This window comes from Podarcis liolepis (genome assembly GCF_965112155.1).
Source record: "Podarcis liolepis genome assembly, chromosome: 12".
NCBI lineage: Eukaryota > Metazoa > Chordata > Lepidosauria > Squamata > Lacertidae > Podarcis > Podarcis liolepis.
Genome location: NC_139563.1, coordinates 1,695,570 through 1,708,123, shown reverse-complemented (window position 1 = coordinate 1,708,123; position 12,554 = coordinate 1,695,570). Strand labels below are relative to the sequence as shown.

At 51.0% G+C, this 12,554-nt stretch overlaps 1 protein-coding gene across 4 annotated transcripts in view; it reads left to right on the top strand.

Annotated features, from left to right (window-relative positions):
• LOC310689452 (uncharacterized protein) overlaps positions 1-12,554 on the top strand; it is a 35,322-nt gene that overhangs the window by 16,110 nt on the left and 6,658 nt on the right. For 2 of the 4 annotated variants that reach the window (XR_014517440.1, XM_083467193.1), the window contains exons 1-2: positions 7,067-7,129; positions 11,813-11,995. Coding sequence is in view for 3 of the 4 variants with exons in the window: in XM_083467193.1 (XP_083323319.1) it covers positions 11,869-11,995 (127 nt within the window). In the remaining variant the exon portion in view is untranslated. Of the gene's footprint in view, positions 1-7,066; positions 7,130-11,812; positions 11,996-12,554 lie in introns of those variants that run through there. The other 2 variants (XM_083467195.1, XM_083467194.1) reach the window with 2 other exon arrangements.

The following is a 12,554-nucleotide window of genomic DNA, read 5'->3' as shown; positions in this document are numbered from 1 at the left end:
GCTAGTCCTTCAGGGGCACAGTTACCCCATCCAGGAGCAGGGAGTCCTCCACACCCACCTGCCTCCTGTCCCCCCAAAACAGTACTTCTGTCTTTTCAGGATTCAACCTCAATCTGTTAGCCGCCATCCATCCTCCAACCACCTCCAGGCACTCACACAGGAACTTCACCACCTTCACTGCTTCGGATTTGAAAGAGAGGTAGAGCTGGGTATCATCCGCTTACTGATGAACACCCAGCCCAAACCCCCTGATGATCTCTCCCAGCGGCTGCATGTAGATGTTGAAAAGGATGGGGGAGAGGACAGAACCCTGAGGTATCCCACAAGTGAGAGCCCAGGGGTCTGAACACTCATCCCCCAACACCACTTTCTGAACACGGCCCTGAACTGTAAGTATGCTGGCAATTTTGTTTGCCATTTGAGTTTTGAGGGGATGGTTTCGCTTTTCCAACTTTTCGCAATTCGAATCCTGGCAGCAGTTGTGGCATACATAAATAATGGTCTATTTGACTTCTCGATTTCCGTTGTCATGATTCCTAACAAAAAAGTCTCCGGGCTCTTGGAACGCGTGAATACTGGAAAACTGTCCTCCTCCTTTGTGTGTCCTCCTTCATTCAAAATAAAGGAATCTTAATATAAAACATGGGGCTCAGGCCAGCAGCCAGTGGCAGAGCAGTCAAGCTCCCTCCCACGCTGCGGGAAAAAAGCCGAAAAGGCCGCAACGTGCCCAACCGAGCACGCCAAAAATGCGGCCTAGCCTGGTGGAGGGGCCAAATCTCTCCTCCGCCCCCCATCCAGGCAAAGCAAAGAAGGCCGGCTACTTACCTCAATCCAGCCGCCTGGACACGCTCCTGATCTTGGAAGGAAGAACAGCAAAAGAGGCTTGAGCAACGGAGTCATCCTCTTTCTTTTGGCCTTAGGCCCACCCCCAGCCGGCCGTCCATTGTCCTCCCTGGCCAAGGGCAGGTCAAAGGCCGGATCAAGCAGGCAGGTGGCACCCGCCCAGGCGAGCCCCACTCGGTGCTGCAAACCCCGCCCACCTGTGGGGAAGGGAGGGTGGATATTCTGGGATATGGTGCAAAAGTTTTAAAAGTTAATGTCTCCCCATGCTCAGAGTTCACACTGCTATTTGAACCTGTTGCGCAACAATAAAGGATCTAAGTCTACTGACTGCTGTTTTGCTCCAAATTACTTGGCTGGAATTTCCTTCTTTTACTGACCACATGGACCAGTGGGGGACTTGTGCCCCAACGAGCTGGGCTGCTGAGTAGTCTCTCAACCCAGAGTTTTCTTTCACAGAGGCCATATAAAGTTCCTTTCCCCATTTGTCAGGAGCCTGATCTCCATTTGGGGTTCCTCCTTCCGCACCCCAAGGTTCCTCCAAGGCCTTGGGAAAGGAAACTGATGCAGGCTCTGGTTGCTGCCCAGGGCCCTGCAGGGGATTCAGGCTGGGGGGGGGACTGTCTCTTCCTCTGGCCATTGCAGCCCCCAGGAAACCTTGGAAGAAAGGCAGGAGACCCTCAGAAGACAACAGCCAAGCTTGTTTCTTCTCCAAAATGGCTTCCTCTTCTGAAGTCGCTTGCCTGGCCTCTTCCAATGAAGAGGCCTCCTCTGTTGGGCAAACATGGTGAGGAAAGAGGCTGCCCTGCGGAGGCAAAGCCATCATGGCAGGAAGGCGGCTGTGGATACCCCGTGAGCGCTGGCACCCAAAGGTGCCACCCTCCTTCAGCCAGGAGGAGAAACCCCAAGAGTGTGGGCCCCATGTGGCCCATAGGGGAGCCATGGCATCTCTGGGAGCGTCTGGGGCCTCCAGAAGATACAACATGGTGTTCCTGCCTATTTCAGAAAAGGGCGGGAAATGCCATCTCCTAGCACTGCTGCCTCTGTGGGCTCCTGTGGCCATGGGGGGGACCCAGCTGACCCCCCAAACAATGGGGGAAAGAGGAACAGGGAGAGAATGAAGGAGAAATGAAGAAGAAGCTGTGAGGGGGAGCAGCCAAGACTCAGGAGGAAAACTCCCTCAGGAAAGTGGGTGAAGAAAGCGGATTGGCCAGCTGTCCAGTGCAGAGGCTTCTGATTGGTCCAGCCCCGCTCTGGGGTGGGAAATGGGGTCAGGTGGTTCTGGGAGCCCAGTATAAACTGGTTTTCTGGCTGGAAACACAGGGAAAGGATGGCAGGTGTCCCACTTGTTTTTAACTGGCATTGGGAGAGTCCCATGGTGAGGGGCTGCCCCCTGAGCAACATGCACCCCTCCCCACCTTCCTGGGCTTCCCCATTCATGCCTGTGGGACTTTTATGGGGGGGGGGCTTGTTAGACAAAAACTGTCCAGGGACTCTTTCCCAGAGGGATTCAGATGTCTCTGTGAAAGGAGTCACAGCACTGCACGGGCAAAGACCCCCCCCCCCCAGCTCATGCTGGAAAGAGGGAGTGCGCATTCCAGTTCACATCACAGATCATTTTTAACCTAAGACCGTCCGAATATCCCTCCTCCAATTCCTATTAGTTAAGAAATTGCACTTTACAGGCTTCCCACAAGGCCTTCTTCGTTTTTGCTCCTTAATATGCTCTCCCACCTGTTACATACATTACCTGGTCATTCAAATGAGCCATTTCTCCCACAGAGGTGTGTTCTATAATATTCATGAAGCGTTTGCGCATGCGCACTCATTCTTCAGCTACCACCTGCTCTTTCTCCTTCTTATCTCGAGTCACCTCTCAACTGTAAATTATCTGTCCCTCTTTCAAGGCAAACCACCGACTTCTGACACTTCTGACATCACTTAGTTGTAACACCAGAAGGGAAAGGCGCCTCTGAGGGAGTCTTCCCACTTGTCATGTCCAACATCTGCTTTGTCTCATCTATAGTGTCTCCAGCAACTCAGGTTGTGAGACATGAAACAACTCAGGTTGTCAAGATCAAGAAGAGAAGAAAAAGAGGAGTTTGGATTTGATATCCCGCTTTATCACTCCCTTTAAGGAGTCTCCAAGCGGCCAACATTCTCCTTTCCCTTCCTCCCCCACAACAAACACTCTGTGAGGTGAGTGGGGCTGAGAGACTTCAGAGAAGTGAGACTGGCCCAAAGTCACCCAGCAGCTGCATGTGGAGGAGCGGAGACGCGAACCCGGTTCCCCAGATTACGAGTCCACCGCTCTTAACCACTACACCACACTGGCTCTCCGAAGCCATTCCCCGAAGGGACCCCCTTCTTTTGCTTTTGGGTGTCGGTTGAAACAGAACCTCCGTCTTTGAAGGCAGGCACGGTCGCTTCTTTTCTCCAAGGCCTTCCACCATGAGAGGAACGCAATGGGGTTGTGAGGGGGGGGGGAGAGAGACGAGAGACCCCCCTTGTCTGAGAGCCCCCCTTTCTGCTCCCCTCACAAGAGGGTCCCCGTTGTGTCTCTGAGGGGCAAGAGAGGAGGAGCCCCTCCCCCCGCTCCTTCCTCCCCTCAGCGGCTCTGAGGGAAACGACTTTTCCCGCCTTTCGAAATCGGAGCCTCGCCTCAGGTTGAGGCGCCAAGGAGGCCGGTTCCTGGCAGGCCAGGCTGCAGTATCCCTGCAGGGCTGCCTCGCTTATCGGGGGATTTCTTCTAATTCGCCCTCATTTCTCTTCCTATCTCTCGCTTTTCAAGCTTCTCTCTCTCTAGAAAGGCTGTCTAAACAACCCCTTCGCCACTGCCTGCATCCCTCCCAGCATTTAAAAGTCCCACTTCTTTTCATTTGCTGCGTATAATCCTAACACCAGGACTTTTATTCCTTCCTGGCAATGTCTTTTTTCGATTTATCTGAAGGTATAAATTACTGGCCTCAAGCTTTACTGATTAACCATTTTCCATGGGTCCTTTTTACGTGGGTCTTCTGCAAGCTTATTAAATCTCATTCCCAGGGGCGCCGACTTATAAAAAATATTGGGGGAGCCCGCGAAAGCTCATGAATAATAAATAAGCTCATGAATATGCAAATAAAGTGGTGGCGCCTCCTCGTGAGCGAATAGGGGAGAGCGTGCTGCGCCTATTAATCAGCTCCGAAGGAAATTGGGTGGAGCTTTTGCTCGGGAGGGAGGGCAGGAGGCATGCAGCCCGACCCTGTGCATTTTGGGCTGGGGGAGGGGCGGCGGCGGCGCTCGGCTGGAGGGGCGTCCGAGATTATTGGGGGGGCAGAGCCCCCCCAAACGAATTTTTGAGGGGGCTCGGGCCCCCTCAGGCCCCATGGAGTCGGCGCCTATGCTCATTCCTGCTTTCTTAATACATGTGTTATCTTACGCCTTTCGGATTTCAAATTTAGTCCATCACATTCCAGGTTAGAAATTTATAAGCCATATTTTAGAAACCCGAGTCTTTATTTTCGCAAAGAAAACAATGAAGGAAGGTGAGGAGAGGTGACCCCACCTAGGCCTGAAGTCACACCCCCCCCCCAAGCAGGCTCAAAGCTTCTCAAAGCTTCTCAAAATCATTTTCTCAGCCGCTAAGCATCAGAAACATTCCGCTTGCTGTAACTAAAAAGATTGCAACAAGGTAGAGAAGAGAGCCCATTGTCTTCTCAGGCCGTTCTCAGAACCACATTGCAACTTGCTTTCTCTCCGGGAACCATGCCAAAGCACAAGAATGAAACAACGGGAACACTCTGAAAACCCCATCAACCCCCTTTCCTGCCAAGAGTCCACAATAGTCCCAAGACAGCTTTCTGTACATGCTCAGGAACCTCAACATGGGGCAGGACTCCTGAGGGAGGAGAAAGGAGGAGGGAACTGGAAAGGGGTAGATATGATTGTGCACATGACTGTGAACTTCATGCATGCTTTTTGTGACTTATCACACTTGCTCCTTCTACCAGTTCATGGATGGTAGAAATAAAAGCCTTTTCTCCAAAACTATTCCTTGAGTGTCTGTTGACTCCCACTTCCCTTTCCCAGGCGCAATATTTTTCCCACCCGAGGGCAAAGCCTCATAAGGCTACATTTCTTGGTGCGTTGGCCGGGAAAAACAGATTCCCTGAGGATAAGGGATGTGGGTTCAAGGCGTCCCTGCGGTGAACAGCTCGGTTCGTGTCAGCAGTTCCAGTGCACATCCTGCCAAGTTCGTAGGAGGAATTGCCACCCGTTCCTGAGTGGACACACTGCAAGGACCGGAGAAAAAGCAACGGCCGAAGGAAGGAACCTCGAGGAAAAAGGTAGGCTCCACATGGTATAGGTGGGAGCAAAGAGAGTTTGATCAGCTCCGGCAGCAGGGTAGAAGAAGTGCCACTGGTTTTGCCCAGAAGCAGCAGTAAAGGGTGCTCTTGGGCCCCGGATGAAGTCGTGAAGCGCTGCCGGTTGGTTTTGGTAAAAAGGGGATTTGGGGAGGTGCATGGGTTTTTCTGAATGTGCGTGTGGGGACACTCCAGTGAATGTTTTGAGTGTGTGAGACGTTGGAAGCAACGTCTGGCCTGTGACTGAGTGGAAAAATAACGTTAGGAGGAGGGAGTGTCCCAGTATCCCAAGTGTCCAAGTGTTCCAGGGTCATGGAGAAAAAGCAGTAAAACAACTCCCACGACCCCCCTGCAATGTTTCCTGAAGAAAAAAAAAACTGATGAAAAATAGACTCCAACACTTATGTGAAGTTCCTGACCGTCCCCCATGGCTTAGGAAAAGCAGAACTGTGATTACCCGTGCCGTGCCAAACTGTGCCCAGTATGGCAGCAAGTACAAGTTAGGAAAAAACTAACTGAGGGAGGAGGGAACTGGAAAGGGGTAGATATGCTTGTGCACATGACTGTGAACTCATGCATGCTTTTTGTGACTTACCACACTTGCTCCTTCTACCAGTTCATGGATGGTAGAAATAAGAGCCTTTTCTCTGAAACTATTCCTTGAGTGTGTGTTGACTCCCATTTTCCCTTTCCCGGGCGCAATATTTTTCCCACCCGAGGGCAAAGCCTCATAAGGCTACAACAGCACAAGTCCAGCCCCAATAATTCTGGCTTGCTCTTCTTCATGAGATTCCACCTGTGCAGGATCTCCCAGCTCCTTCTAATTCTTCCTCCAGAATTCCTCCGCTTTCAGAATCATAACTGTCAACTTTTCCCTTTTCTTGCGAGGAATCCTATTCGGAATAAGGGAATTCCCCTTAAAAAGGGGAAACGTTGGCAGCCATGTTCAGAATCTGCACACACTTTTCTTTCTTGGCTTTCCAAGTGAAGCAGATCCCTTCAGGAAACTCCCAGCAAAAGGGTCCCTATTGCATCACCTGCAGTTACACGCAGGGGTTTGTGAACCCTTGTATGTGTGAATGCACTTATCCCTGTGCATCTATAAGAGCACGGCATTAATTTCGTGAGATCCGCACACTGATCCCATCACTTTTGGAAGCACTGCTGTGCAGCCCCACCCGAGGCTGGCTTACTCAGAAGTAAGTCCTACTCTCCCATGCAGGCAGGCATGGTCATTTCTTTTCTCTTCCACATCTGTCCCCCCCCCCCCATTGAGTCTCCCCCACCCAAAGGATCGCGTGGGCGTTTCATTCCTTGCATGGGACACTTTCTCCTCTCTTTTTCCTGGGATGAAAAGCGGCTGCAGAAGCAGGAAAATCCGCTTGGCGGGGGGAAGAGATCATTTTCGGGAGGGGGGGATCTCCTGGCCGGGAAGCCACCCCCTCCTTCCTCCTCCCCCCCCCTCGCTGAGCTGGGGGGTTTCCCCCCGGGGGGTGTCTTGATGGAGCCATCTCTGAGCCCAAGACACCTCCTGCCACTGCGCAGACCTTCGCCTCTTCTCCATCCCAGCCTTTCCTTGGGATCCTGGAGCCTCTCTTTTGGGGGAGGGGCAGAGCCAAGGTAACCCCCCCCCATGGCCACCCCCGCCTCCCTTGCTGTTGGTCGGCTTCGATGTGGGCTCCTTGGGGCAGAGTCCTTGGCCCAGAGGGAGAAAGAGGGAGGGAAGGGGGCAGCCCCTGGAGCGCAGGCGCAGAAGCAGGAGAAACTGCAGCAGCCAGGGAGAGGGAGAGGCGGGCTCGGTGCCCTCGGCTTGGCAAGGGTTAAAAGGAGCCGAGCTGGATTCCTAGAGAGGACAGGAAGTGAAGGACCTCCCTGGCCCACTTCCCTTCCTGCCAGCCGCGAGGAGGCGGCTTTCTTCTCTCGCCTGGGCCCAAGCTTCCTGGGTGAGTCTCCTCTCTCTTCCCCCTGAGGGTGCCGTGGGGAGAAGGGGGTCCCAGGGGGCAGGGAGGGGCATGGGGGGCCCTGCTCGGTGGGGGGAGACCCCCAAGTCAGGGCAGAAGAAGGCAAAGGAGGCGCGGAAATGGCAGGCAGGCGTCGCCCCAGGAGTTGGGGGGAGAGGGGCGGGGAGGAGGAGGGGGAGAGGGGCCGAAAGAAGCCGGGGAAGGAAGGTGGGGCGCCCGGGGGGGGGGAGGGAGGCGCTCCCCTCCTAGCCTGGAGGTCATCAAGTACCTTTGGCTGCTTCGTTCCTGTGCTTCAGGTAGAGTTGCACCTTTGGTGGGGCAAAATACAGGTGTGGGTGTGTGGGGGGTGTAACTGGGGGGCTACAGATTCCTTGACCTGGTGCAGAAATCCCTTCAAAGCAATCCGTTCTTGTTGTTGTTTAGTCATGTCCGCCTCTTCGTGACCCCCTGGAGCAGAGCACGCCAGGCCCTCCTGTCTTCCACTGCCCCCCACAATTTGGTCAAACTCATGCTAGTCTCTTCGAGAACACTGTCCCACCATCTCGTCCTCTGTCGTCCCTTCTCCTTGTGCCCTCCATCTTTCCCAACATCAGGGTCTTTTCCAGGGAGGCTTCTCTTCTCCTGAGGTGGCCAAAGTCTTGGAGCCTCAGCTTCAGGATCTGTCCTTCCACTGAGCACTCAGGGCTGATTTCCTTCAGAATGGAAAGGTTTGATCTTCTTGCAGTCCATGGGACTCTGCACCATAATTCAAATGCAATGCAATGCAATCCATTGCAATGATCCAATGGAAGCTCACAGTCACTGCAAACATTCCAGCAACAATATTGACAGGAAATCCTCCTGACCTGCTGGATTTCTGCCTGCCAGAATGATGTAGAAACGAAGGCCAAAAAGTGGGGAGGGGGGATGGTGGGAGAGAGAGCAACAAAGCGTGCTTCTCTTCCTCATAGATTGGCATACCCCAGAGCACCGAGGTCCATTTGGTTCCTGTTGGGATACTGCCAGGGAGATGAAGTCCATAGCCCCCAAGGCGGCTGCCGGACGATCCATCGATCTCCCTTAGTCACGCAGTATGAGCTATTAGCGACACGAGTTTCCTGGAAATACCTTGCCACATTGCAGGGCTCATGCACACTCTTATCAGCAGTATTCACACAGTGAAAGATGCACGTCAGGAGAGCATATTTACAGGCTTTATTCAGCGTTGATCAGAAGAAAGAAAAGACATGACCGTCTGCTTCAGTGTTCAAGCAGAGAGAGAAAACGAAAGCAATAGCAAACATAAACATCCTGTGAACAGGAAATACGCAGGCTGTGACACAAACATCCTGCTCCCTTTTAAGGTGGAACGGAAATATCCTAACAGTTCCACCATGAAATATTTGAGGCCCCCACCCCCTTAATGGGCATTGCCATTCAACTGGTGTGTGCACGCTGCATCTTGTGATCAGCTTTGCAGGGTGGGGCTTACTTGGGTCCATGGGCGTCCGATGGGGAGAATTAAATCCTTAATTAAATGAGATTCTGCCCCTTAACATAAATCCTGGCTATGCCCGATGCCTGCTCCCTCCTAATGTTTTATTCAAGTTGGCACCCCTGATTGACTGTAGCTGTTCACTGCTGCTATTATTATTGTTGTTGTTGTTGTGATTGTTAAATTTCTATCCTGCCCTTCATCCAAAGTTTACAGGGCGATTCACAACATAAACATGCAAAATTAGAACACCAAACGCATAATGAAACAAAGGCAAAGGCAAACCAATGATCTCTCCACCCACAAACATATTTCAAAGGCCATAGAATGCTAACCAACCAAAGGCCCAGTTATAGAAAAAGGTTTTTGCCTGGCACCTCAAGATGTCAGGAAGGGGCCAGGCGTGCCTCTCTTGGGAGAGCTTCCCCCGAATGGGGAGCCACTGCAGAAAAGGTTCGTTTTTGTGTTGCCACCACCCAGACCTCTCATGGAGAAGGCACACAGAGAAGAGGCTGGATGGCCATCAGTCAGGGATGGTCTAGTTGAGACTGCTGCATTGCCCCCAGGGGGTTGGCTAGATGACCCTCAGGGGTCCCTTCCTACTCTACAACTCTCTGGCGCAGGTTTGTGAAGATTTTTAGGTACAAGTTGGATGCAGGGCGTGCATAGGATTGTAGCCCATCTTATGCACCGTCGGCTCAGGAATACGTCCCGCTGATCATGATGAGACTCCCAGGCTGTGCCGTCCTGCTTTTTAAATAAGTGTTTTCCTTTTCAGATAATACAGAGCATGGTGAAATCCCAATAAATAGTGCCTTTGCTAGACTCTTTTCAGGCACCTGCTAAAAGCAGTCTTGTTTAGGCAAGCTTACTCAGATGTTTGGGAAGCTGAAGGAATTTTAATCTGTTTTAATACTTTAGCTTTTGTATGTTTTAAAGTAGGGTTGTTCATTTTTCTTGATTTTACTGCTGTCATTTTTTGTTTTGTTTTATGTTTTGGTAAACAGTTTTGCAGGTTTTTAAAAATAAACTTTATTAAATAAACAATAAATATAAATGAAATAACAGAAGCCAAAACACAACCCATCCTGTAGATTTAAGTATCTGTCCCCAGTGGCCTACTTGTTATCAGAGGCCCAGAATCCACATTCCTTTGTAAGAAAATATGAAATAAAGTCAAAACAAAATCAACGGGGGGGGGGGGAGTTACAAGAAGTTTTCCGCACCAGCTAACACCTGACCTTGCTACGCCACTGCATGGGGGCATGCAAAGAAACCCCCTTCAGATTGAGGGATAAGTCAGATTTCTGAACAGAGGCTGTAGCCAGACGGGAACATTTGCACATGGGAGGAGCACAGGGAGAAGAAAAGCCCTTCTGCATCTGCAGCAGCACAACTGGGCCACTTCCTCTGTCCCAGATGCAACAAAACATGTCTCTCCCCTATTCAGGCTAAACAAGTAGACAAACTAATGTGAAAACAGATTTATCCTCAGGAAATGCTAAACAAGGATAAAAGACTCCTTCTCCCAACCTTCTGGGATTATCAGTCATTGGGTGGCTTGTACTATTAACAGAGGACATGGAACACATAAAATCCTTTTTGGCTATCTGTAATAAAATTCTAGCCACCTTGAAAGGTACTTGTAAAACCTTCTGGAAAAATCTAGCAGAGCGTCTGTGAGTTTTGATAAAAAAGAAATGGAAATTGGTGCAGTCTCAAAAGAGGCTAGTTCTTTCAAGCTACCCTCAGCCTCTGGGAATCTTGTCACAAGAGGAGTGTAAAGCTCACCTCTGGAGTTTATAAAGGGTATACATGCCTGGTGTTCTTAAGAACACTACAGATTTAGGACATGGGGAAGATCTATACTTTGATGGCTTCCATGCCAGGGTGGGGGCCACATTTTGAGACTGGAGACTTGCGAAGGTTGTGTATAAACACAGACAATATCTAAGGAGGAGTGGTGTTTTCGTCTCATGATATTTCAGAAATGTGGCATCACCAGCTCCTCTGCTTCCACATACAGATTTGGTCCCCAGGCAACCCCTGACAGAGGCAAATAGGGCCACAACATCTGCCTGGCTTGCAGTGAGAGAGCTCAAAGAGTGTGAACTGGGCTCTCCATTCAAAGCACCTAGCATGGGGGCACCCACATGTAATAGCTACTTGTCTACTTTCTGCCCATGCTCTGGGGTTGCAGTTTTCAGGATTGGGGACAGGGCGCCACTGGTTTTGCCACCAAGTTCTGTCCAAAAGCCCCACTGAGTTCAATGGGATATGTGAGAGAGTATAGGCCCATACCCCAGAACGAACCTAAGGATTAGGTTGTTCATAAGAAGAGGAGGGAGTGAAGGGAGAGGGAAGGGTTAATCTCAATAATATCAGGACCCAAGCTAACTGCTGCAGTTGTGGTTAAGCAGCTAGCAGCAGCTGTGGTTAAAACCACAATTGCTTCAGCTATGTAGGCCAGAAGCTGTTTCCTGCTTCCTGCTTCAGTAATGCAAGAGAAGAAGAACACACATACAAGGGAGGGAGGGGAGCTTAGCTAGCCATATAGCCATATGCCATATAAGGTAATAAGTTGTAACCTTGCCAGCTGATTGGGGAGACGAATGCATGCTCCCAGGTATAAGAATGCTTGCTGAACACAGTATACGGGCCGCCAGTCTTTGGAAGATATTCCACTGGCTGCCTCTGCGCAGATCTCAATAAAACTCTTTTCTCCGAAGAAGTTGCTTCCCTGGTGCTTTTGTTCTCGGTCCTGGGCAAGGGGGCAAATGAATCCCCTGTAAGCTAAGGCTTCATTGTCAACCTACGTATACAAGCTGACGTGGTTGGAAGGAGGGCGTGGGTGCCTGGAGGGTATATATGCTGCATGTAACTTGTCATTTCTTTGGACTTGCTGTGGACTCACCACGCAAGTGCCTTCTGCTATCCAGAGAGCAGAATAAACTCTTTCTTTGAACCAACTCGGTGTCATTTTGACTTCCTTCCTCCTGTCACGAAGCAACGCAGACCCAATCGGTGAACTCCAATAAGGCTACATTGGAACCACTGGAGATGTTTAGGAAAAGGGCTTGTGTTGGGAAGGGGCTGCCCCATTTGTGCTTCTTCAGGGGCAGGAGAATATCTAGGGCAGGAGAATCCCTGCAGGGCCTCTGAGGTTCCCTTTGCTTCTTCCTCTCTCCCAGGCTCCTCGACTCCTTAGGAAGGATGAAAGAGACTGATCCCTGCAAAGCTAGCGAGGATGGAAGGGGGAAGATGGACGGTTGACCTGGTCAGGTTGTCTCCCGCATCCCTCCCCACAACCTCTGAGCGTTCCCTCTCAGGGACCTCCAAGAGATCTGGTGACTTGGATGGATGGAGCTGGAGAGGTATTGGGGCTTGCTCAGCTTGGGGGTGGGGGGAGGCAGGCAGGCGGATGGAGATGGAGAAGGGGAGCACCTTTTCAGGCTCCTCCACCTGCCTGCCTGAACCTCCACTGTTTGGAGGGAGACCAACAGCGTCTGGGATTCTAACATCCCCACGGTGAACCCTGAATGGAGGGATATCAACTCTTTCCTCTGTGAATGTTCTCCATCTAGTCATGCCTTTTTAAACAAGGACCAGGCTTGTCTGAACCTCCAGGCCTTCTTCAATATTGGCTTCAGAGCTTTTAGGGAAGTTGAAATAACTTCTGTGAGGTCTGTTGTTTTGGCTCTGTCTGCATTAGACTGACCTCGGAGATGGAGTGGATTCCAGGATTGAGCCAAACAAAATCTATCCCAGATTAAAGCCAAGCGGTATGTCAGTTAATACCAATCAACAAAGGCAGTGAAAACTATAGTAAGGCCTCACACCTAACTCCAGTTCTTCCTCTGTCACAAGCATTTATTAACTTTGTTCAATAATGGATGTGAACCATGTCGCCTTCGCTCTGAGTGGGGTTTGGGT